The 25,790-nt window shown below is 32.5% G+C and overlaps 2 protein-coding genes across 9 annotated transcripts in view; one reads left to right on the top strand and one right to left on the bottom strand.

The window, feature by feature from the left end:
- SsRbeta (signal sequence receptor beta) overlaps positions 1–25,790 on the bottom strand; it is a 417,378-nt gene that overhangs the window by 194,132 nt on the left and 197,456 nt on the right. The window lies entirely within an intron of this gene.
- The window catches only part of ninaC (STKc_myosinIII_N_like and MYSc_Myo21 domain-containing protein ninaC), a 72,829-nt gene that overhangs the window by 46,687 nt on the left and 352 nt on the right, over positions 1–25,790 (top strand). For 3 of the 6 annotated variants that reach the window (XM_080179905.1, XM_080179919.1, XM_080179939.1), the window contains 18 exons: positions 700–855; positions 3,368–3,442; positions 4,107–4,295; positions 4,971–5,036; positions 5,966–6,117; positions 6,603–6,675; positions 7,222–7,320; positions 8,076–8,168; positions 10,473–10,597; positions 12,538–12,625; positions 13,076–13,198; positions 13,424–13,533; positions 13,914–14,014; positions 18,032–18,170; positions 18,496–18,547; positions 19,233–19,366; positions 21,816–21,982; positions 22,116–23,640. In XM_080179905.1, the coding sequence (XP_080036031.1) occupies positions 700–855; positions 3,368–3,442; positions 4,107–4,295; positions 4,971–5,036; positions 5,966–6,117; positions 6,603–6,675; positions 7,222–7,320; positions 8,076–8,168; positions 10,473–10,597; positions 12,538–12,625; positions 13,076–13,198; positions 13,424–13,533; positions 13,914–14,014; positions 18,032–18,170; positions 18,496–18,547; positions 19,233–19,366; positions 21,816–21,864 (1,824 nt within the window). In that variant the 3' untranslated portion in view covers positions 21,865–21,982; positions 22,116–23,640. Of the gene's footprint in view, positions 1–699; positions 856–3,367; positions 3,443–4,106; positions 4,296–4,970; positions 5,037–5,965; positions 6,118–6,602; positions 6,676–7,221; positions 7,321–8,075; positions 8,169–10,472; positions 10,598–12,537; positions 12,626–13,075; positions 13,199–13,423; positions 13,534–13,913; positions 14,015–18,031; positions 18,171–18,495; positions 18,548–19,232; positions 19,367–21,815; positions 21,983–22,115; positions 23,641–25,528; positions 25,637–25,790 lie in introns of those variants that run through there. The other 3 variants (XM_080179913.1, XM_080179926.1, XM_080179933.1) reach the window with 3 other exon arrangements.

Genomic DNA, 25,790 nt, shown 5'->3' with positions numbered 1-25,790 from the left:
TAATTTGCGGTTCTACTGATTTGAATGTGATACTTTCATGGCCGTTGAGTTTCTGCGGTAAAAGGTGGACATACGGACTTACTTTACAATTATATAGATTAGCTTCTAAGAGTTCAACTCACAAACACTGTGTTAGGATCAGGGAGTAAGGAAGGGGACAATGGGCAATTAATTCAATTTAAGAGTTTTCGCTGAAAGGCCATGAAATCCAGATTTATCCAGAAAATTTAAAGGAAATGGTAAAGAGCGTGTTAATAAAATTTTGAAAACTATAAAATAAGAAAAAAGTTCTATAAAAAAATTCATTTGAAAATTAGATTACCAGAACATCAGACTGACGTAACCATTCTGTAATTAATTACTAGAGAAATCGTCCCTGGAACCCGTTCACCCCATAGCCCCATAACCCTAAATTTAAGTGTTCTTAGATTGTTTATTACATAAATTACAATAAAGTTTTTTCTATGAAATGATATTTTCTGGAGAAAAAAATTACCTTTAAGCCAGTACCCAAAGTCTAAGACTCCTAAAAATTGAATATTCGATCTATTGTCCCCTCCCTTACTCCCTGGTTAGGATAGTTTGATCTAAAAGAAATAGATAATCAAAACTAAAACACGTCATTTTTTTATGATTTGTGGTCCTTCCAGTTTCAGGAAAGTTGTCATTTAATGCAATAATAAGTTTCCCCATGTATAGTTTCCTCTGGACAGTCTGGGCAAGCTCAACTTTGAATTTGACATTGATATTGGTGATGGAGTTGACTCTGAGGCTTTCAGTCAAACTTTGGCCCAACAGACCATCGTCTCAAGATTTAGACATTTTATCAACCTGATCATCCGTCTTATCGTGGATGTAAGTATTTTTGTAAGAATTGAAGCACTTTTTTCTTACAACAATATTCTGATATCGATATATTCAAAAATATCAGAGCCTCTATAGGCTAGCGGGGAAGTCACTTAATAGAAGAAAATGGCATGAAGAGACCTTTCAATCATCAATGTACTCAAGGAAAAGGGAATGTGATTCTGACAAACAATTCTAAGTGAAAATTTCCACTCAACCCCGTTCCCTTTTTTCTCCCCCTTCTTACCTACTTCCCTTTCAGTTACACCAAAAAAAACAAATTTTACTCCAACAAAATATTTAGTTTTTGGCAATTTCAAATGGAATTGATTGGCTGAATAGCAGCCCCTAAATGTACTAAAGTAAAAGGATGTTTGTGTCTATCTGTCTATTTGTATCGAAGGATCTTATTAACCGCTGAACAGATATGGTTTTCCTTTTTAATGTAGCCTCTCATAGGTCCTGGCAAGCTTTATAACCATTTTGGGGGAGGGGTCGACTTCACCACATTAGCAAACTTGGGGGGCAACGCTTAGTGGTAATGGCTATCTTTTTATCTGCCCCTAATTATTATTTTAGATCAGTTTCGCTTTATTCCTGAGATGGATTCTTAAAAAGAATTATCATAAATGAAATGAAATGAAATATTTATTTTATGACACATACAAAAAAAATATATATACATAACATGGTATAATCACAAACAAACAAGAAAATTGATCATGATTACTTACAGTTTATTAATAAAGATAATATTATTCACATTCAAAATTCGTGTCAAAGGACTAAATAATCTCTCTCGAGGTAATATTAAGTAGCCTTTGCAGTTAAGAAAAAATGATAAAAAAAATAATAGATAACATGAAACATAATTATTTAAAACAAGAACTTACGCAATCATATATGATGGGGATTATAATATGGAATTGAAAGGAAAGGAATTGGAGGGGAAAATAACATGATGTGCGTTTGTAATATTGACTATATACATTTTTAATTAATAAAGAATGGTAAATCAGTGAAGACTTGTAGAACAGACAGAAAAAGTGTTTTACATTCTAAGGTGGCAAGAACGGCAAAGAAGTCTATAACATGTTATGTCTATTTTTGCTAGAAGGCATTTTTTTAGCTTACTCTTAAAAGAGTCATTAACATAAGATTTTGTTTAATTTTTGTAGAATTTTTATGTGATTTTGGTTGTTTTTTTTACAAAAACAAGCGACCCTAATTTTTTTATGAGTCCACCTCTGGATTAACATATTGATTTGATTAGTTGATAAGATATTTATTTGATATTTTTATTTTTTCTTAGAATTGAAATACTTATATTGCTTCCGGATTTACATATCTATTTAATTTAAACATTATTGTATCTTATTGAAATTTATTATAACTAGCGGCTTCGCCCCTAGCTTCTAAGGGCTTTGCCCCAAGAGGTAATTTTTAAAAAATGGAGGTGCCGTTACTAATTTTTCGGAAAAAATGAGGGAGACTTTATTGTTTGTTGGGGGTGTCCCACCCCCCAAGAAAAAAAAAGCCTAAAACCACCACAGGACCAGTAGGTATATTTCCTGAAGAGTAGAATCCGATCGGTTCAGTGGTTACCGAGATCTTAAGGGACAGACGGACGGACAGACAGGCAGACAGACATCGTTCTACTTTGTAATATAGATAAAATTTACATATTCGTGGTGCCACATAGGATGTAATTAGATTTTTAAATGCTGCCCGCTGCTGTGTAAACAGATGTTTGGTCACTAGCCATAGACGTTCATGGGGGGGTATATGGGGCGATTACCCCCCCCCCCCATTTAAAATTTACCCCTACCCTGGGGGTGCCGAAGGCACCCCCAACCATTTAGGAGGGGGTATTTACCGCATTTTTAATACTATATATTTAATAAAATATAAATTCCCCCCCCCAAAAATTTTACCCCGGGGGTAAATTTTTGGGGGGGTAAACTTAATTTACCCCTGCCAACAGATTTCAGGGGGGGTAATTCCCCCTCCCCCAAGCAAATTTTACCCCCGGGGTAAAAATTTTGGGGGGGGTAAAAAAAATTTGCGGCGCGCTTCGCGCGCTATTTTACCCCCCCCAAAAACGAATTACGCCCCCCCCCTTCAAAAATTTTTACCCCCCCCCAAAATAAAAAGTTTGGACGCCCCTGTCACTAGCTTTTGACAAAGTTCTATAAGTCAAGATTGTTACGTTGCTTCCAAACCCTTGTAACCAAAATACAAAGGCGCAAAGATAATCTAGAATAGACAAAATTCAATTGTTTTTAGTAATATTCGATCCAGCCGCTATAAATGCGCAGTAAGGGTCAATATCTGACTATACACTTGTTAAAAATACAGAGATTTTGTCGCAATGCTTATTTAAAACAGTCATCGCCTGATAAATAATGGCTTTTTTAAGCTGCTTTAAAAGTTAAAAAGAAAAAATGAGAAAAACGAGAAAAACGCACAGCAAAAGAAATAGTAAATGATTTTGAAATAAATAAAAAATATGATTATTTAGACAAGCAATGCTGTTGTATTCTGTTTTGGTCAGTCAGGTCATCTAGCTGAACAACTGGAAGCTTTTAACATCAAGGTAAATGCAGGAAAAAGGGAATGTGATTCTGACAAACAATTCAAAGTGAAAATTTACCCTCTTACCCACTTCCCTTTCAATTATACCAAAAAACATGTTTTACTCCAACAAAATATTTAATTTTCTTCAATGGAATTAATTGGCTGAATAGCAGCCCCTGGGTAAATATACTTGTTTGAATAACACCGATTTAATCTTTGGTAGCTTAGCATTACTAAATACCAGGAATAAGGTATAACCAACAAGCGAAATAAATATAAAATAATATTTGGGGGGCAAATGGAGAGGTCGTCAATTTTACGATGTGTTGCCCCCCAACGACAGCTGAAAAAGACGTATAAGTTTCGTGATTTTTTTTCCCGAATTAATTTTGTTATTGGTATAAGCTGACTAAATACTAATATAAATTCTAGGTAACAAATATAAAAGTTTAAATATCGAAGAGAATGATAGAAAAATTCAACTAACTTAAATAGTTTTTGGTTCTCCATGCATTTTCTGTTAACTATTTTATCATTATGCAATTTATGTTGTTTTATCATATTTTATCAATTTTTGCACATTTTTTTTTATGTATACCCAAAACATTACTTAACAACAATTTATTTATCCAGTAAGCTTTTTATGATTTTAGCCTTGAGTAACGTTCTCATTCTTTTTTTAGGAAGTTGCATTTGTGCGTAAAAAGGGTTTTCCATTCCGGCTGACATTCGCAGATTTCTTGCGAAATTACTGCTTCCTGGCATTCAATTTTGATGAGAGAGTGGTGGCAACTCGAGAGAATGCACAGCTGTTGATGCTCAGGTTGGCTATGGATGGATTCGAGTGTGGCAAACGAAAGATTTTTCTTAAGGTAGGTTATTTCAGGTACTTTGCCTATTACCAATATATTACGTGGGAAGGGGATGGAGGTCCATACAATTTAAATTGAAACATACTTAACACCAACTTCCTCATAAAAATTAAGGGGTGTGGGGTGTGTTTCCCACTCCACAGTAGAATAGCAAAAAAGCATTACATTACTACTAGTTAATTTCCTTAGAAAGCACACTGTCAGTGGTGTATATTCTGCAAAATTGACCCTGACCATTTTCTCCTCTCCTCAGTGAAAAACTAAAACAATGTGTGGGAGGGGGTATTATACAAATAAAATAAAGAGTTTTGAATTTGTTTTCAATTTTTCTCCCTTCCTTGCTTGAAAAAAAAACCAGGAGGGAGAAAAAATAAAAAATTCCAGCAGGGGAAAAAAATAAATCTTGTACAGAATATACACCCCTGCACACTACTTTAATCAATAAAGCAGTTTACGAAATCTTATTGGACGATATAAAGGACATCGTTCTACTTTACTTTAAATTGTTTATATTGTGGTCTATAAATAATCGCTGTAATTTAATGTATTTTAGACCATAACAAAGCATTTGACGATACCAAAAATTACTCGATTATTTGGTTTGCTTAATTTCCTATAATGCATAATTGATCTTGTTATTTTATTATATTTAATTCTGTTAATTGTATTATTTAGTATTACCAGATCAACTATTTATCTGAGATGTATATCAAGCAGCTGAAGAGGATTGTTATCATTCAGGTAAATTCCAGAAGTACCAACAATCAAATTAATTCGAAAAGAAATGAAGAAACCTATGCTTGATTCTCAGCTGTAGTTGGGGCGGGGGGGAAGGGGACACATAGTAGAATTGACGACATTTTATCTGCCCCACACAAACATTATTTAAGATTTATTTCGCTTGTTGGCTATACCTTATTCCTGGGTAAATTCTAATTGATCCTAATTTTTGTAGATTTCAAAAGTAAAGCGTTTTTTGTTATCTTAAAAAATAAAAGCTTCATTTTTGAATAAGCGTTTCTTTTTTTCTTTTTTACTGTTTAATGTAGGAACTGGCTTGAATATTATTTTTACGTAACAAAATTTGTATATATATAGGTATTAAATACTGTAAACCAGAATCGCGCAGAGCAATTCATCAGGGGGATGTAAAGCAATAAGGGGATAAAAAAGAGGAAGGTTAACCTTTCAAATTTAGGATTTTAGGGGTGTTGATACCCACCTTCTGGACGCCACTGTTTATAACTTTAAAAATGTCTCAATTTTACCAAATGATTTTACCTACATAGTCTATTTTCATAATTTTCAAAAGACTAGAGCTTGCTCACTGTCAAACACTCAGTGAAGCAAGGCCCAGCATAGCAACTAAAGCCAAGACTAATACAATGCATAAGAAATGCAGTGCTTAAATCAACAATAATTTTTATGTGTATTGAACATTTCAGAATTTTGTTAAAACCTGTTTTACAGGGCTCGGCAGACACGCCGAATCATCAAATTAAAATTTTTGAATACTTTGAAAATTTTTAAAGAGTAATGAACTTATTTGGGTTAAGTTTAGACTTCTAGCTGATTTTTAAATTGGTAAAAGATTGATTTCATTTAAGCTTACAGGCGGCTGACGCTCGGCTGCTGAGCCTAGTTGTTTAATCAAGTTATTTAAATTATAGTCAACTGTACGTCGATATCTGGCGGCAAAAAGAACAGAGAAGGAGCGTACAGCCAAGCTGGCCAACACAATGATGACTGTTAGAAGAATATTTAAACTATGGTCAAGATACAAGTCTAATATTCACAAGTCTATTGCATCTGGTGCTGCAAGGTATTACTAATTTTAAACTTTTATACATTTTTGTTTTTTTTCATGTGTTCGTGACGAATATAGGTATTAAATCACAAAAAGAATTGTGTTATCGCTTGCATACTCACTCGTTTATCATAGAGTGGATAAAATTAAAAGCGGAAAAGAGAAATAGTAATTTTGAAATAATTAGCATCGAAACTACTATACAAGTGTCGCTGCCCGTATTTCCTTCCCCAAAACACAAACCGTTCTATCTACACATTACTATTACCTAGTGTTTTTATATTGGATATAGAATGTAAGTGGATATTATAATAGGGGAAAATTGTCGTCAAGTTAGGCTGCTAACATGAACATTATTTATTAGTCAGTTCGTTCATTTAGTGAGAAGGGAGGGGATAGGGGGTTGGATCGTTATTTTAGCCAGCTACAAGTTTCATTAGCGTTCATGATAATCTGGTGTAACATCTAAGTAATGAATAATTGATTGTTTTATTTTTAAGAGGAGGAAAGGGACCAGTAATGAACAAAAATGATGCAGCCACTGAAATTCAAAGACATGTTAGAGGATTTCAGGTCAGTCTATACTGTTTTTATTTCTACCTACATATAGACAGATGAAATATATTAATAATACGATTAGTTATATATAAATTGTAAAAAAATTTGTTTAAATCTCTTCTCATACCTATATCAAATCCTCTTTGATTAGAGCTGAATCTTTAAATCATTTTTGTGTTGAGCCAGATCGGGGTGAGCCAACTTTCCACCAATGAGAGCACAGCATTTTATGAAATACCGAGCTGTGATTGGCTGAAATTCGGCTCACCCCGATCTGGCTCACCACTAAAATGATTTAAAGATCCAGCTTAGGTTTCAAAAACGTTATTTCATAGAAAGTTAAGTTAGATTTTTAAGCCAGACTAGACTGCCCGATCCTCAGAGAGGAAGGGGACTTTTGACTGTTTATTACACTAGTAGGTACCCATTGTTTGGAATTATGTTATCTTTTCTTTATTAGGTACTTTTACTTGGGTTGGTGCATTAATTTTCAGTATCCAAACGTTTAAACCAATTATTTTAATCTACAGAAGGGTTAATTTTCTTCTAATTTTTTTCCAGGTAAGAAAAAAGTTGAAGAAGGAAGTAAGATTCAAAGTGTTTACCTGCCTATCCACACCAATGCCAGAACGAAAGGACAAAGCGTTGGGAATACTGAAGGTATTTGATTTGTTTTATTAGGAACCGATTTTGTTATTTTGTGAGTTTAACATTACCAAATTGTCGTTTTTTAATGTGTTCAGTATATTTAAAGCATCGTAGTCCGAAAAAATCACTATACATTAATATACTTGTTACGAAGTTTTTATGGATTTTATTATTTTATTTTTGATCAGTTCACTAAAGGGGGGGTTTTTTAATGCAACCATCTCGTAATCAAAATATAAATGGCACTTAGAATTCGAATTTTGATCTGAAATTTTGCATGAATAGTCCTTGGTAGGTCTATTTTCCCTAAATCGAACAAAAAGTAGGAAAAGTAACGGCTAACGGCTGGCGGCTTAGCCGTTTGGCTATTTGTTGGGTATTTTCAAGGGAAAATCATCACGAAACCTCTCTCCACATAATGCTCTTTTCCGCTCCAAAACGTTTTTAAACGGTTCTAGCCAGTATTTGCTTGTACTAGAAACCCAAAAAAAATTTTTTTTGTATCATTTCACATGATTTAAAGCAAAAATATGTTTCAAAAAGTTGATTTCTACGTAATTTATGACAAATTTGCCCTAAAATTAGCCAAAAAACGGCTAAACGGCAGAGCCGTTAGCCGTTACTTTTTCAACTTTTTGTTCGATTTAGGGAAAATAGACCTACCAAGGATTACTCATGCAAAATTTCAGATCAAAATTCGAATTTTAAGTGACATTTATACATTGATTACGAGATGGTTGCATTAAAAAACCCCCCCTTTTATTTAGGGTGAAGGTTTAACTGCTGAAGAGGCGCAGTCAGCTGTTGATAATATTGAAGAAGCTATCAAGGATAAAAAGATCAACAGCATCATAACTAAGGTATAGAAGTTGATAATATTGAAGAAGCTATCAAGGATAAAAAGATCAACAGCATCATAACTAAGGTATAAAAGTTGATAATATTGAAGAAGCTATCAAGGATAAAAAGATCAACAGCATCATAACTAAGGTATAGAAGTTGATAATATTGAAGAAGCTATCAAGGAGAAAAAGATCAACAGCATCATAACTAAGGTATAGTCAGCAGTTGATAATATTGAAGAAGCTATCAAGGATAAAAAGATCAACAGCATCATAACTAAGGTATAGAAGTTGATAATATTGAAGAAGCTATCAAGGATAAAAAGATCAACAGCATCATAACTAAGGTATAGAAGTTGATAATATTGAAGAAGCTATCAAGGATAAAAAGATCAACAGCATCATAACTAAGGTATAAAAGTTGATAATATTGAAGAAGCTATCAAGGATAAAAAGATCAACAGCATCATAACTAAGGTATAGAAGTTGATAATATTGAAGAAGCTATCAAGGATAAAAAGATCAACAGCATCATAACTAAGGTATAAAAGTTGATAATATTGAAGAAGCTATCAAGGATAAAAAGATCAACAGCATCATAACTAAGGTATAGAAGGTTTACATTAGTTTAGTTCGACTACCTTATAATAAACACCTAAATTACCATATGCAATTTAACAAGGATGACAACATCCATAAAAGCGAAGCACTGAAACAGTAGGACAAACGGACATTAACACTTGTATAGTGTTAGAACTTAATTATCATAATATAAATTTATAAGAGTCAAAGCAAAATTGTAAGTAAATTTGTTGTAAAACTGCTTGACACAGGATAATTTTTATGGACATACTTACATTTTTAGGACTTGATTACAGAGTTGCTTCGCTTATTACATTATACTTTGTTGTCCCAGGAATCAATATACCAAAAATCAGATCAATCCGATGATTTGATCACATAAAAATTTGTTGTTAAAAAAGTAAACAAATCAACATGTTTAAAATGGACGTACTGACATTTTGGTAATGATTATAGAGTTGCTACGCTTTCTAAATCGTACCTAACTACTAAAGGAATCACCATGCAAAATTTGAAATCGATAGGATAATTCTAACATGCCTAAATTAACGGAAAAAGCTATCCGTTACGGACGGACGGACGGACCGACCCTAATTATAAAAAAGCTTCGCTTTTAAAAAATCAGACTAAGGATTTAATTAATTAAAGAATTGAATGAGATCTCCCTTTTAAAGGAAAGCTTCATATATGTCTCGGGATGATTTTATGGTATTTCATTTTTAGATCAAAGTCTTAGGATGGTTTAAGTCTATTTTTCTACTCTTCCCAACCCCTTCGAATACATAACCTCTAGATGCTAGTGTCTTGCCAGTAGTATATTTAAAATAAAAACTAATATGAATTAATATACACTTTATAATAATAGAAAATACATCTGATAAGTAGAAAAAGAGGTTAGAGAATTAATTTTATTTACATATTATTTATGACACAATTCTATTGTAAAGCCATAAAAATTCATCCTTAAAAGTAAATTTTTATTTAGAATTATTTTTTGTCTCAATATTCATTTTGTTGTGTATATTTATTGTAGTGAAAATTTATTGATTCAATTCTACTTTTCAGTGAATAATAATATACTTACTACCTACTTAGGTTTACAATGAAATTTTTTAAATAGTGTCAAAATTTTGACCCAATCCCATATATATTATATAAATATGTTTCTGAAAAATACATCCGGGCTTCTAATGAATAGCATATTTCAATTTTATTTAGGGGAGGGGTAATGGTTAATTGATGATTCATTTAGATTTTGCTCCAAATTTTTTTTAAAGGGCCTGCTGCCGTTTTAAAAATAACAGGGGTGTATATTCTGCACAAGATTAATTTTTTCCCCTGCTGCATTTTTTTTTCCCTCCTAGTTTTTTCTCGCAAGGAAGGGGATAAAATGGAAAAATATTTTCAGAACTCTTTATTTTAATTATATTATCCCCCCTCTCACATATTCTTTTAGTTTTTTCACCAAAGAGGAAAAAAAATGTAAAAAAAACTCAGTTCTCCTAATTTTTACATTTTCCCCTCCCAACCACATATTTTTAAAAATTTTTACCCCCCCCCTTTACCAGGATAAAATTTGTAGAATATACACCCCTGTTAAAAATGAAAATTACTTCTGCGTAAAGCAAAAAAAATGTCAAGACGCCAATGTTGGGTTTAAGTGGTCGAAAATTAGTAGGTACATTTTTGATATTTATTTATTAGCTCTTAAAGTTTTGATTATTAATGTTTTTAATTCAGGAGGAACGATTAAGAGTGTTCTTAGATTTAGTTTACAATCATAACATGGACATACAGCTGATTCTAAAGAAAGAGAAGGAACAGGTTGATATGAGCAAGATAAATCAACCTCCAGCAAATTTCAAGTAAGAATTGCATAAGGGGGTCATTTATCGCGTATTTTCCGTAAAATTGTGTGTAACCGGTTAGTCAAATATGCTTATTAAGTCAAACTGTTCTTAATTAAAGGGTAAGCAAAAAATGCTGACCTTTTTAAAATTAAAATTGCACGGCTTGTGTTAAAACTAGAATAATGCCATGCATGCTGTTAGAACCGCTATGAACTCGAGTTTATGGAAATATAAAACAGTCGTTAGAACCATCATAATATCTATACGTAGCACATGAATCGTTTTTATAATTCTATAAACTAGAGTCCATAGGGGTTCAAACGGTATGCATATCATTTTTCTACTGTTTACACAAGCCGTGCAATTTCAATTTTAAAAAGGGCCGCATTTTTTTCGCTCACCTTTTATCACCAAACGTATCTACATTAAATGGTCATAATAAAGAACAGTATGACCTATTAAGCGCATTGGACTAACCGGTTACTCACAACATTATGGAAAATACGCGAAAATATGACCTCTTTCGTGCACCTTGAGACCTAAGTAAAACGTTTGACCAACTTTGTAGAGTAGATCAAATAGAATGACATTTCATTTACAATATTAAATTCCTTTTAATTTGGATATTTGATTTCCAATGAAAAAAAATAATTTCTGTTCAAAATAGACATTTTGTATTAGGATTTAATAAAAAATTTGATTAGCGAACCTTCTCTGAAATTCAATCGTTTGGGTCAGCGAAATAAAATTTTCTTTCTCATTTCTTTGATAATATGTAAAAACTTAAACTACCTATGATGTTAATATATCTTTACAAGATATAAACTTAATTAAAATGTTTATTTTTGTACATTCAAACCAAACTATATTTTTTACTTGTCCTAGAGCAGTTAAAAAATTTAAATTGTTGTTAAATTATCTATTTCGCATCCTGCAATTATTGTTTTGAATACAACCGTCTAGACAACCGCACGTTTGGCTAAAATCAGGGATAAGGGATGGGAAACGTAGGAAAATATTATTTCAGGCCTATTTCAAGCCTAGGCCTAATAAACCAGTTTTGGGATGGCGCAGTGGTTCGTCCTAAACGCTAATGAAAAAGCTGTGTGTGTGTGTGTAGATAAAGTATAGAATCAAATTCAGGTAGCTAGTTAAAAGTAAAAAACAACTTTTTATAAACCTATATATTAATGGCTTTTGTTAAAATGAAGTTTTTTCTCTCCCAAATTTTTTTATCTTTTACTTTGGTAATTTGAACTGTCAGAAAGCTATCGTTGGGTTTCCCTCAGACAGATTTTAGTTTGTATTATTTGCATTTTTATTAATGAGTAAAAATTTTATTTGAAAATTTCATTGCTAATTAAAATTCAAAATAAATAAATAAATATGCACTTGGGTAACATTCTATCAAGTTCTTTGGATACTATAATGTAATGATATATCTGTACTGTGTTGTATTGTACAAAAATTAGGGTTAAGGTGTTGTATCAATTCCGTATTAAATTTTTAAAATTCAAAATACAACATCTAATTTATAAACTACCAAATGAAAATTCGTAGCTACCTTCTTTCCAAAAAAATAATCCCGTTATTTTTGTTTTTTCTATATGGCCCTTTTTTAATGTTTAACTCTAAGCAGATTTAATAATTAAGCTAATGTGATCTAGCACCATTTATATTTATTTTTATAGCAGACAAATCATTATTTTTTCTAGAATTGTCTGCTTCTAAAATTTTTGCCAATTGGTGATTGGTTGATACAAAACAAGCCCAAATCACAGAACACTATTGGTTTAGAGCGGTAGCCAATATGAGCCGTCCGCCAGTAAGGTCATTAAATTAGGCAAATGGTAAAAGTTGCATGATCCCTTTAAAAACCAGGCCGAGACCTAATTTATGGCCAGGTTTCCTATCCCTTATCCCTGGCTAAAATAAAACGATTCATTGCAATTTAGAATAAAGAAGATATCCGTACGGGATTTGAACAACCTGCAACGTGCTGCGGTCAACCAGAAGAATAACACATGCCTGCCTCCTATTAAGGAATCCAAACAATCAAATTTTGGTGCTTTTCCACGAAGTGCTTAGTCGAGCACGAACCCCGCCCCCCCCCCCTATTAAAAAAAGGGAGGGGATTCTGTTTTGATTTTTCTATACTTTCGGTCAGTTAGTCCAACAAGGGTTAGTGCTCCCCCCCCCCCTCCCTAATTTTAATTTGTATTACTCTTCAACTATGTCCATTTTGATATACCATCCACGTCATAGACCAAAACCTGTAAATGACCATTGTAAACCTACTCTAGAGACTGTAGATAAATCGATTAAATGGTCTAATAGATCTTACTGGACACACACACAACTGAAAATGAAACAAACACACATCCTTCTACTTTAGCACATTTCCTTTGTCTTTATTCCCCTGCCCCTATAAAATGATTCATATTTTAAACTTTAATTAAAAAAATTAAATGATGATTGTTTGACCAACAATAGTTGTATGATATTGCTGGTTTCTACACGGACGCAGGACCATCAGACCAGTGGGACTCCATCCTGGAGGAGAGGACCATGGAACTGGGAATTATAAAGCAAAGAGAGCCTTTCCATGTTATTAAGGTTTGATTTTATTGAAAATATGTAACCTAACATGTAAGTTTTTGTAAAGACCTAAACCAGTAATATTGAATTATATTGACTTGATCTTATGCTTATTTACCAAAAAATGTCCCAAAGGAAAAAAGGAGATAAACTATATTTCAGGGGCCAGATGGGGGCTCGAAAGCACGGATAAAGTTGAAATTTAAAAAAAAAATCATGAGAATCACAAAAATGAATTTTTAGGAGAGATCCTTTGGAAGATATAAACTGCCACCAGGTGTTGAAGATGCGGAGGAGCTAAGTTTAAATCTGTCTAATGTACATTCCCGCGTTAATTCTCCACGTGGGGGCAGGTAATTTTGTTCAATTCATATAGTCATTACATGGTGCTTTCTCTCAAAGTACCTAGAGAGCACAGAAATTCCATCCTACTTACTTTTAAATTATATAAATATTTTAATTAAGTTGAACCTAAGGAGAAGAAATTTTTATTTAATGACTATCCCCTGTGTCTAAAATAACCTAAACTATCTGACCCAAAGGAAAAAATAAGCACATGGAAAACTACTATACCCCCTCTTATTTCTATGTTATCAAAATAAGGGAGGAGTTTCTTATCTCGACTAGCCACTTTGAAGGAAACCGCCGCAAATTGCATATTTAAATGCTGATCTGTTTCGTTGAAAAGATAGCAACACATTTGACATGTAGTCCTTCTAATACATCATTTTAGGACAAGTCCTGGGGGCGGCGGCCGTACTTCTCGTGGAGGTAGCCCTGGAGGTCGTCAGTCTGGGGGCGGAGGCAGAGTCTATGGAGCTGAAAGCCCAAAAGGTATTTACATGTATTTACGTCCGTCAAACTGTCCTAGAAATTAGCTAGGTTATTTATGAAAACGGTGCCACCACTGGTTACTGAGATCTAAAGCTTCATCTGGAAATGATGTATATAAAGACAGACACCATTCTACTTTGTTGTTGAATTTACAGTTCTTAACTACGTAAGGACAAAAATGTTTCTGTTTAATCCTATTATAAAAAGTAGTAAGCGTTTTTTGTCTGTCCTGAAGGATCTCGCTAACCGCTGAACCGATATTGTTTTCCTTTACAGTGAAGCTTCTTATAGGTCCTGGGAAGGTTTTAAACTATTTTTGGGGAGCGTGTCTTCACCCTCCTCCTTCCCAAAAATATTTTATTTATTCTTTTGAAACTCAAATTTAAATGGGATGAGGTCGACTTTTCCCCCTCTTAACTTAAGTGCCCCTAGAGGCTTCTGGGGGCGTAGCCGCTAGTTTAATTTGTACACTTATAGGAAATGAAATTCAGTACCAAAGTTTGGGAGGGTCGTATGGGCTTGTTTTTAAAGTTATCAACCTAATTCTTTTTGTAGGCTCTCTTATATGACTTGATATACACGTATTTCTTTAAATATTTAATTTCGGTACTTTCCTTCCAGGGGCTTGTGGAGCAAAAGACCCCCCAAAACACTAAAAATATGAGTTCTGACCTTATTTTTAAAGATATCGACCTGATTTTTTCTTTATAATACTTTTTTAACATACCCGAATCAACGAACCATTACAGATTTTATTTTGGGACTTTCCTTCTAGGGGCTTGTGGAGCAAGAGACCCCCAAAACACAAAAATATGAGTACTGGGCTTATTTTTGAAGATATCGACCTGATTTTTTTTATAATACTTTTATAACTTAACCGAATTAACGAACCATTACAGATTTCATTTTGGGACTTTCCTCTTAGGGGCTTTTGGAGCAAGAGACCCCCAAAACACAAAAATATGAGTACTGGGCCTATTTTTGAAGATATCAACCTGCTTTTTTTTATATAAAAATAATATTTAAACATAACCGAATCTACGAACCATTACAGATTTCATTTTGGGACTTTCCTTCTAGAGGCTTGTGGAGCAAGAGACTCCAAAAATCATAAAAATATGAGTTGTGGGCTTCTTTTTTAAGATATCAACCTGATTTTTTATATAAAAATACTATTTTAACATAACCGAATCTACGAACCATTACAGATTTCATTTTGGGACTTTCCTTCTACGGGCTTGTGGAGCATAAAACCCCAAAAACACTAAAAATATGAGTTCTGAGCTTATTTTTTAAGATATCAAACTTGTTTTTAAAAAATCATACTGTTTTAACATAACCAAATTAAGAAAACATTACAGATTTCATTTTGGGACTTTCCTTCTAGGGGCTAGTAGAGCAAAGATTCCAAAACCACTAAAAATATGAGTTCTGAGCTTATTTTTAAAGATATCAACCTGATCTTTTTAAAATAATACTTTTTTAACATAACCGAACTAAGAAACCATTAAGGATTTCATTTTGGGACTTTCCTTCTAGGGGCTTGTGGAGCAAAAGACCCCCAAAACACTAAAAATATGAGTTCTGAGCTTATTTTTTAAGAACTCAATTTATTTTGTTTTGGAGGTGTTTTACCCTACTTTCCCCTAAAAGGAAAGTGCAAAAATAAAATCATTAGTGGCTACCTAGTTCAAACATGTGAAAAAAGTTTTCATGAAAAAAATCAGCTCAATATCTCTAAAAATATTTATTGGGGGTCTTTTGCCCCACTAGCTTCTAGAAGGAAAGTCCCAAAATGAAATCTGTAATAGTTTCTTAGTTCGGTTATGTTAAAAAAAAGTGTTCCTAAACAAATCAGGTTGATATATTTAAAAATAAGGTCAGAACTCATATTTTTAGTGTTTTTGGGGCCTTTTGCTCCACAAGCCTCTAGAAGGAAAGTCCCAAAATGAAATCTATAATGGTTCGTAGATTCGGTTATATTAAAATAGTATTTTTATATAAAAAATCAGGTTGATATCTTTAAAAATAAGCTCAGAACTCATATTTTTAGTGTTTTTGGGGTCTTTTGCTCCACAAGCCCGTTGAAGGAAAGTCCCAAAATGAAATCTGTAATGGTTCGTAGATTCGGCTATGTTTAAATAGTATTTTTTTACTATATAAAAAAATAAGGTTGATATCTTAAAAGAGAAGCCCACAACTCGTATTTTTATGATTTTTGGGGGTCTCTTGCTCCACAAGCCCCTAGAAGGAAAGTCCCAAAATGAAATCTGTAATGGTTCGTAGATTCGGTTATGTTTAAATATTATTTTTATATAAAAAAAGCAGGTTGATATCTTCAAAAATAAGCCCAGTACTCATATTTTTGTGTTTTGGGGGTCTCTTGCTCCAAAAGCCCCTAGAAGGAAAGTCCCAAAATGAAATCTGTATTGGTTCCTTAATTCGGTTAAGTTAAAAAGGTAATATAAAAAAAAATCAGGTTGATACCTTCAAAAATAAGCCCAGTACTCATATTTTTGTGTTTTTGGGGTCTCTTGCTCCACAAGCCCCTAGAAGGAAAGTCCCAAAATGAAATCTGTAATGGTTCGTTGATTCGGGTATGTTAAAAAAGTATTATAAAGAAAAAAATCAGGTCGATATCTTTAAAAATAAGGTCAGAACTCATATTTTTAGTGTTTTGGGGGGTCTTTTGCTCCACAAGCCCCTAGAAGGAAATTACCGAAATTCAATTTTCAAAGAAATACGTGTATATCAAGTCATATAAGAGAGCCTACAAAAAGAATTAGGTTGATAACTTTAAAAACAAGCCCATACGACCCTCCCAAACATTGGTACTAAATTTCATTTCCTATAAGTGTACAAACTTCCCCCCCCCCTTATTTACATATTAAACATTAAGAGAAAATTTTTTTGGGTATAGTCCTTTCCACGACATCCCTCCATAAGGAGCGATTCTTCGTATTTTTCACAGTTACTTATCTCCTATTTCTAGCCCCTGCGGGGGGCTCTAACCCTGCGGGGCCAATTACCTAACCCTGTGGGGCAATCACCTAACACAATATAACCTAACCTAACCTAAAATAACCTATAAAAAGCCATTTTAAAAATACGAAGAATCGCTCCTTATGGAGGGATGTCGTGGAAAGGAATATACCCATTTTTTTAAATGAATGCAAATATTTTATGGAAATAGATGTTTATAAATGTTAAAAATAGATGAAATTCCTATAGAAAATCCTCTAATATACGTCATACATATTAAGTTCCTTGTCCATTTATTTTTAAAAGCGAAGCTTTTCTATAATTAGGGTCGGTCCGTACGTTCGTCCGAGATAGATAGCTTTTATTCGTTAATTTAGGCATGTTAGAATTGTCACATCGGTTTTAAACTTTGCATGATGTTTCCTGTAGTAGTTAGGTACGATTTAGAAAGCGTAGCAACTCTATAATCATTACCAGAATGTCCGTATGTCCATTTTAAACATGTTGATTTTTCTACTTTTTTAACAACAAATTTTTATGTGATCTAATTATCCGTTTGATCTGATTTTTGGTATATTGATTCCTGGGACAACAAAGAACAATAGTATAAGCAAAGCAACTCTATAATCAAGTCCTAAAAATGTATGTCCAAAACATTATCCTGTATCAAGCTGTTTTTCAACAAATTTACTTCCATTTTTGATTCGACTCTTTCGATACTTTTATATTCTTATTATTCAGTTCAGACAAGTGTAAATATTAAAATAAAAATCATAATACCAACAAAACTAAATTAATCTTATAATTTTTCATTTTAATATTCACGAAAAGCTGTCTATAATACGATGCAGTAAATAACCCTTACTGTTTTTAAACCAAATATTTTTTCAACTTTTTTCCCTAAGGGATAACAATTGTTTGAAATGAAAATGGTATCTTTCCTTCTTTTAGTTACTTTGATCATTAAACAATATTTTTATTTGTAACATTCATACTTGGAAACCATTATCCTTGTTACTTATATTTATTTTCTAGGGTTCCGTAATTCTAACATGCTAAGCCCCCGCGGGGGAGTTCAGACCTCCCGAAAGATGAATCAGAAGCCGCCGAAATCTCCCGTGCTAAACAACTACCGGCCGAATGCCGCGCAACAAGCTAGTTTTCTGGCCGCCAGGTACAATTTTTTTTTGTATGGCTCTGATTTAAAACTTTTTAAAAGATTTGGCATGGCAGTAGCTTTAAAGAGGTACAGTAATTATAAAAACCCAAATTGTTTTAACTAATTAAGGAAAAGAGTAAATTTTGTGTGTCTATCGTTAGGCAAAGTTAAGTGATTCTCTTATCTTTTGTGTTTAACGGCTAGGCCCCAATGCTAAATGTTAATGAGTACCTCGAAGGGGCTAGAAATAAAAGAAAGGCTACTGTGAAAATATGATAAAACTCGATACATCGTTTTCTTTCTATTATCTGATTCCATCTAATTTCGATTGTTTCTTTAGAAATAGAAGTTTAAAGAAGCCAAATTCAGAGATTGTTAATCAGCTAAATATGGTAAGCTTTAGTGTACAATTAACAATACTTTCAAGAAAAAGCCTGCACATTATAGACGTAGGAGTGGGGGGTAGGGTTTATATCCCCCCTGGGCCCTCCCCCCCTAAAAAAAAAATTGGAGGACGGTCCTTATAGGATACTACTAGTTTGAAACCAACAAATCAAATTTCAATTAAAGTGCCAAATGTTTTGAGCGAACTAATACGATAACGTGGGTTTAAAACTTTGAGTGATAACCAGATAGATTTACAGTCCTTCTTCTCTGCACTTGTTAAAAAAAATCACGCAACCTGTATTATTTCTATAACCCCTAATTCCAATTATTTCCAATTTTCCAAGGATTTGGTGTACTACACTTTGGCAAAACTTGTGAATTATCGTATCGATTTCAAGCATTAATCTGCAAAAGAATATATCTGCGAAACCGAATAATATCCGTTGAATTAGAACAGGTTCTCAGTCATACTGAAAAATCATGTATAACATCTAATCATATAAGGTTTTCCACGAATATTAAAATAAAAATCACGGAATTAACACCAGTTTTGTTAGCTCGGGCCGTCAGCTCCTCGGGGTTAACAAATATAGTTTTAATCTTAAAATTTTTCATTTGAGTATCCGCGGAGAGCTGTCTATTATACGATGCGATAAAATAATTACTTTGATGGCAACATTTTACTTGTAGATAAAAAAGAGCGTAGCAGCTGAGGAAGAAGGACCCTTTGATTTCCGTTCATTGTTGCGGAAAACTGACTTCCTACCCACAGATACCCTGAAACTTTGTAGGAAACGTCAGATTCCAGTTCTACAATCAAATAAGTATGTTTGTATGTATAGGAAAGCTACTCTACAACAAGTATAAAGTATGTTTGTCTTTTTACGGCTTGTTATAATTTGTATAGGGAATATTCACTAAAAAATTCAGCTGTATGTTTTGAATAAGAGAGAGGTAGGTTTCTGGTAAAATCCGCAAAGGTATGTTTTATACCTAAGTAAAAAACAGTAAAAGAACGATAAAAATATATGTTAACTTTTAAAGAAAAATTGTTTATAGTTCTTTTCAATAAGAAATACACATATTTAGTGAATATTATCGTTCTACTACTATTTTTAAGCCTTAAAACACACACCTTTACGGATTCTACCAGAAACCTACCCCTCTCTTTGTTGATGATTCTTACATGTCTAGATTAAAGATAAAATTACCCGTTTCGGATAGACGGACGTACGGATGGACTGACCCTAATTATAGAAAAGCTTCGCTTTAAAAAAAAAACTTCTTCTCTGTAGTTCTTGTTAGGTTTATGTACAATTTCATTTTTATCATACTCAAAGAATTTGTACCTTTCTTATTCTTATTTCATATAAAACAAGGATGACAACATCCATAAAAGCAATGCTCTGAAACGCTATAACAGACGAACATTAACTCTTGTGAAGTGTCAGAACTAAATATACAAAATATAAATACATATGTTTTGACAAAATTATACGTAAATTTGTTGCGAAACTTCTTAAACACCGAATTCTGTTTAAGGACATACTGACATTTTTAGGACTTGATTAATGATTATACAGATGCTTCGCTTATATTATTGTACCTTATTGTAATAGGAATCAGTTCTCCAAAAATCAGATAAATCGGATTATTATATCCCATAAAAGTTAACATGTTTAAAATGGACGTACGGACATTATGGTAACGATTATAGAGTTGCTACACTTTCTAAATCGTACCTAACTACTAAAGGAATCATCATGCAAAGTTTGAAGTCGATAGGACAATTCTAACGTGCTTAAATGAACGAAAAAAGCTATCCGTTACGGACGGACGGACGGACCGACGCTAATAATGGAAAAGCTTCGCTTTTAACAAGGGCAATTACGTTGTACGTGTAGAAAGTTTAACATTTAGTTATGACCAGGAGAGTTTTGCCTTTTATTCTTGTCTCAGTTTTAGAACATTTATTAAATATTTTTACATTTGTATGTTAATATGAATATGATAAGAATTAGAAAATATTCAATCAAGGGAGAGTTAAGAGAAGTGATTTTTCTCCCCTTTAAATCAAAGTGGGCCACACTAAATATCAGATAGAGACAGAAGTACAGACGCAAATATTTATAGCTTAGCTTCGCTACTTATTGAAAGTAGAAAGAAAACATATTCTTAAAAATTTGAATTCTTGAATAATACAGATAATGTGTTTTTAATGAAAACAGGATAAATGTACTAAGAGGCGTGCACATCATTTTCACTGAGGAGGGGGGGGGGGGGGGTTAAAAACAAATTTACTTTCCCCGTCTTAAAAAATATGTTTTGGGCGATGACCACGTGTCTTCAATTATTTTCAAGGGCTAAAAGCCCCCCCCCCCTGAAATTTCCCAGCTGAATTTTTTCTTTTGGAAGAAACCAAAAACATAATCCTACTACGACTACCCCCAATTTACTCGTGTGTGTTTATTTGTAGTAGGCGTTTGTTTGGAAAAAAATCAATTCAAAGTTAACAATTAAGATTTTAAATTGTATATGTAGGTAGTAAGTAAGAAAAATATGTTGAAGTACTTTTTAAAAATATTAGCGGCTTCACCCCTTGCCTCTAGGGGCTTTGCCCCAAGAGGATTGATCAAACCAATTTTTGGTAGGTATTTTAGATTTAAAATCATAAAGAATTCCCCCCCCAAAAAAAAATTTTTTTTAGGGGGCTAGTCGACCCCACTATTTTAATTTTAGTTTTAAAAAGAAATTTTTTTTTTGGGGTGGGGTATTTTTCTTTTTTGGGAGGGTTGGGGGTGTCCCACCCCCCAAGAAAATAGTTATAAACCTTCCCGGGACCTATGAGAAGCTACCCTGTAAAGGAGAACCCAATCGGTTCAGCGGTTAGCGAGATCCTTTGCTACAAACAAACAGACATACATCGTTCTACTTTGCATTATAGATAGCTGGTGTGCGTAAAAATTTTATGGATGTCAAAACATTAAGTAATTATTTTCCAGTATTACTTCGAAAACGATTAATATCCACTGGATTAGAACCGGTTCTCAGCCATACTGAAAAATCATATATAGCATCTTATTACACACAATTTTCCCCTACAGGCTAACAAAACTGGTTTTAATCTTCAAATTTTTCATTTTAATATCCGCGGAAATCTGTCTAAAATAGAATGCTATACATAATTTTTCAGTATGGCCGAGAACCAGTTTTTATCTATTGGATATTATTCGGTTTGGAAGCGATACTGGTAATAACTATTCCTATATTTAGTGAAGAGAATGTGTTTCTGAGACTTGGATACAACGAAGTGGCTCTCTAATTAGAATAATCTAGCTAGAAACAATTATTATTTTTTTTTCAGTAAGGCCACCAAACCGATTAAAATCCGCTGGATTGGAACCGGTTCTAAGCCATCCTGAATAATCATGTTTAGCATCGTATTACAGACATTTTTCTACAAAATTTAAAATAAAGATTATAAAATTAGTAACTAACAAACTGGTTTTTCTTAAAATTTTCTATTTTAATATCCACGGAAAGCTGTCTATAATACCGTGATGTGATATATAGCTTATAACAAGTTTGTAAATTATGGTATTATTGACATAATCTGATTCTACTGGATATGAACTAGTTCTTAACCGTGATGAAAAAACAAGTTTAGTTTTGTTATAATTAGTCATTTTATACGTATATAAAAAAACAAAGAATTCTTCCTTTTTGTTGATCTGTCCCTTTGCTCTTTTGTGGCCGTATTAAGAAAACAAGGATGACAACATCCATAAGTAGCGAAGCACAAAAATCGTATACAAGTAGATTTAAAGTGAATTTTTAAAAATTCAAGAATAGATTTATTGGAGAAAATAAACACAAAACCTTGGTTTATTTGTATGATGACGACAGTCAAAGTAAATTACATAAAAGATGCTCATAACAATGAGAAAAATTATTTTGATACTGGTTTGAAAGTTTGAAAATAGGACCAAAAACAACAAAGATATGGGGAAATATGTAAAACATATAAAAATAGCCAAAAACCTGCGAAAAGGCAGTTTGACCGCCACGATTGTTTACTTAAAACTACCGGAAATTTAATTTTGATATCTATAACTGAAAAAATTTTGAAAATCGGACCATAAACACCAAAGATATGGAGAAAAATCTGAAAAATATAAAAATAGCCCAAAACCTGCAAAAGGCAGTTGGACTGTCATGGTTGTTTCCTATTATCGACGGGAAATTTAATTTTGATTTCTATATCTGAAAAAATTTTGAAAATCGGATCATAAACACCAAAGATATGGAGAAAAATCTAAAAAATATAAAAATAGCCTAAAACCTGCTAAAAAGGGGTCTGACCGCCATTGATGTTTTATAGTTAATTGTGCTCCTTAATGATGGGAATGTTGTCAAAAAGTTTCAGCCTTTTATCATTTATACGAGCTGAGTAAATCCCATTTCCCCCATAGCGTTACGGACTGACTGACTGACGGACAAAGCGAATTATAGAGTAGCTTCGCTACTAAAAATTAAATTAACATATGATTAGGTAATATTTTTATATACGCAGACAACTTTATTTAAAAACTACACTAGAAATATTTGTTCCAGTATGGCTTTAAAACCGATTGACATCCCCTGGATTAGAACCGGTTCTCAACCATACTTAAAAATTATGTGTAGCATCGTATTACAGATAATGTTCTACGAAAATAAAAGTAAGAATCGTAAAATAGCCCAGGCCTTCGGCTCCTCGAGTCTAACAAAACTGGTTTAGTCTTATAATTTTTTATTTTAATATCTGCGTAAAGCTGTCTATAATACGATGCGATAATTAATTAGTACAGACTTTTATGATCATTTATACTTTGTAACTTATTTGATAACATTAGAATTTTGTACCAAGTTTCTAGAATTTTTGCCTTGCTTATTGTCAAATGTTATTCTTAAGTCAAAATAGTTAATTAATATAAATGTACTTAATTATAATGCCTGCTTTTTACTTATCCAAGAAAAAACTATCCAGCTAAAACATGTACTTTCACGTCTTGTGTTTATAAATATTTAATTAATTCAATAAAATATTTAAATTTTCTCTCTTTTCTCGTTCTTAACATATCTTTCGCTGGAATTTTTAGTGCAAGAAGGGAACCATGTAGGAACGAAAGCAATCTTGTTTTTGGTGGATCTATTAGGCTTCTGATGAACATTATAGTTAAATGTTTCAATACCTCAGATTTTGTATGAAACAAGGATTACAAAATCCATTAAAGCGAAGCTCTACATTTAGAAGGAAGAACAAAACAATAACTCTTGTAGATTGTCAGAACTTAATAAGCACAACAATAATTTGTAAGTCTAAAAAAATTGTTGCAATTGCATAAATACATGATGCAGTAAAGGGACATACTTTTAATTTTAGGATTTGATTATAGAAATGCCTCGCTTATAATATTTTACCTTGTTGTTTTAGGAATCATTATTAAAAAAATTAGATTAATAAGATACAAAATTTTGTTGTCTAAAAGTTAAAAAATCATCACGTTTTAAATATTTGTACGATTCATAAATCATACCTATCTGTTGTAGTCATCTTCTTGTAAAGTTTAAAATCGGTAAAACAATTCTAACGTGCCTAAATGTCTAACTGATCATAATTATAGAAAAGCTTCGCCTTAAAAAAAAAATTTTTCTAATAAGCTTTCCCTTTTAATGTAAAGAAAATATAATAATAATGTATATATAATGTGAATAATAATAGTAAAAAAGAAAGCAGGTTATAATAGAATTAAAACCATTGAATGCAGAAACCTGTAGAAACTGTAGAAAGGGAATAAACAAAATAATACATACTTTAAGAATTTTAACTACAGGGAATATTCTAGTATTAATCTTTTACTTGCTAGTTATTCTTTCTTATTTATACGTTGATATTATGTTTATAAGTAGTGTTTGTGAAAATAATATGAAAATGTATGATATTCATGTGTCTTGTAAATAAATTATTTAAAGAACCACTGTTTGAAATACTAAAAGCAGGGTGTCGGAGCCGTTTAATTTTGATGCGGCTCCGGCTCCTACCTTAAAATTAATATATCAACTTTGTTCATTATTGAAATTGATAAAATAAAATAAATAATATAAAATATTTTGCTTTTATTTGATTAAAGCTAAATAAAAGTAGAAGGATGTGTGTCTATTTGTTAAGTAACAATAGTTTTTCAGTTAATTACAGGGAAATAGACCGTTGCCAAATTATATTATTACTTTAAAAATCCCTTTTGGCTAATTTGGAGCCGGAGCCGTTTTTAACGAAAAATACGGCTCCGGATCCGGCTCCACCAAAAATGTTGCTGCTCCCGGCTCCGGCTCCGGAACCCTGTCAAAAAGAATGGGATGTATGCTGTAACATTCTTAATGTTAATGTTTTTATTTAATATTATTAGTTTTAAAATAAAATTTACGTTTTACAGTTTCAGTAAAAATCATAAAACAAGGATGACAACATCCATTAAAGCGAATCTCAAAAATAATTGTAGGACAAACACACATTAATAAGTCTAAACAAAATTGTTAGTAAATTTGTTGCAAAACTGCTTAAATACAGCATGCTGTTTTTATAAGGACATACTTACATATTTATGATTATAGAGTTGCTAACTATTACAGAAATATCCATGCCAAGTTTGATATTGTTAGGACTACTCTAATATGCCTATATCAAAGATGGGGAATAACCGTTACGTTCGGAATGGTCCTAATATTAGAAAAGCTTTGCTTTTTAATACTAATTTTAACACAATCGCGCATTACGTTAAAGTTAAACAGTAACATTTAAATATTGTTTATACAGTATATTTACCTTAAGATACTCTGTATAATATATTTAAAAGTCTTTGATTAATTTAACTGCCAATGACCTCTCCCTCCCTACAATTTCATACATGAAATCATACCATGTTTGAATCGATTTTTTTTATCAGAGCTTCCCTAAAAAGCTAAAATGCCACCTAAGAAGGGAGGGGGCAAGGGTGGTAAGAAGGGGAAGGGAGGAAAGAAATCTGGAGGATCGAAGGGACCAACAATTATAGGTACGTAGTTTTTCTTTATAGCATTTAGCTATAGTACTTTTATCGTTATACCGATTTTAATATTTATAGATACAGCACTTTTACACAAAGTACCTATAATGCATCAATAAACCCCCGTCCTTTAATAACAAAAAAGAAAAGAAAATAAGGGGAG

This window comes from Acartia tonsa, chromosome 2 (assembly GCF_053477335.1).
Source record: "Acartia tonsa isolate MP-2025a chromosome 2, ASM5347733v1, whole genome shotgun sequence".
NCBI lineage: Eukaryota > Metazoa > Arthropoda > Copepoda > Calanoida > Acartiidae > Acartia > Acartia tonsa.
This window is presented reverse-complemented; position numbering and strand designations above follow the sequence as displayed.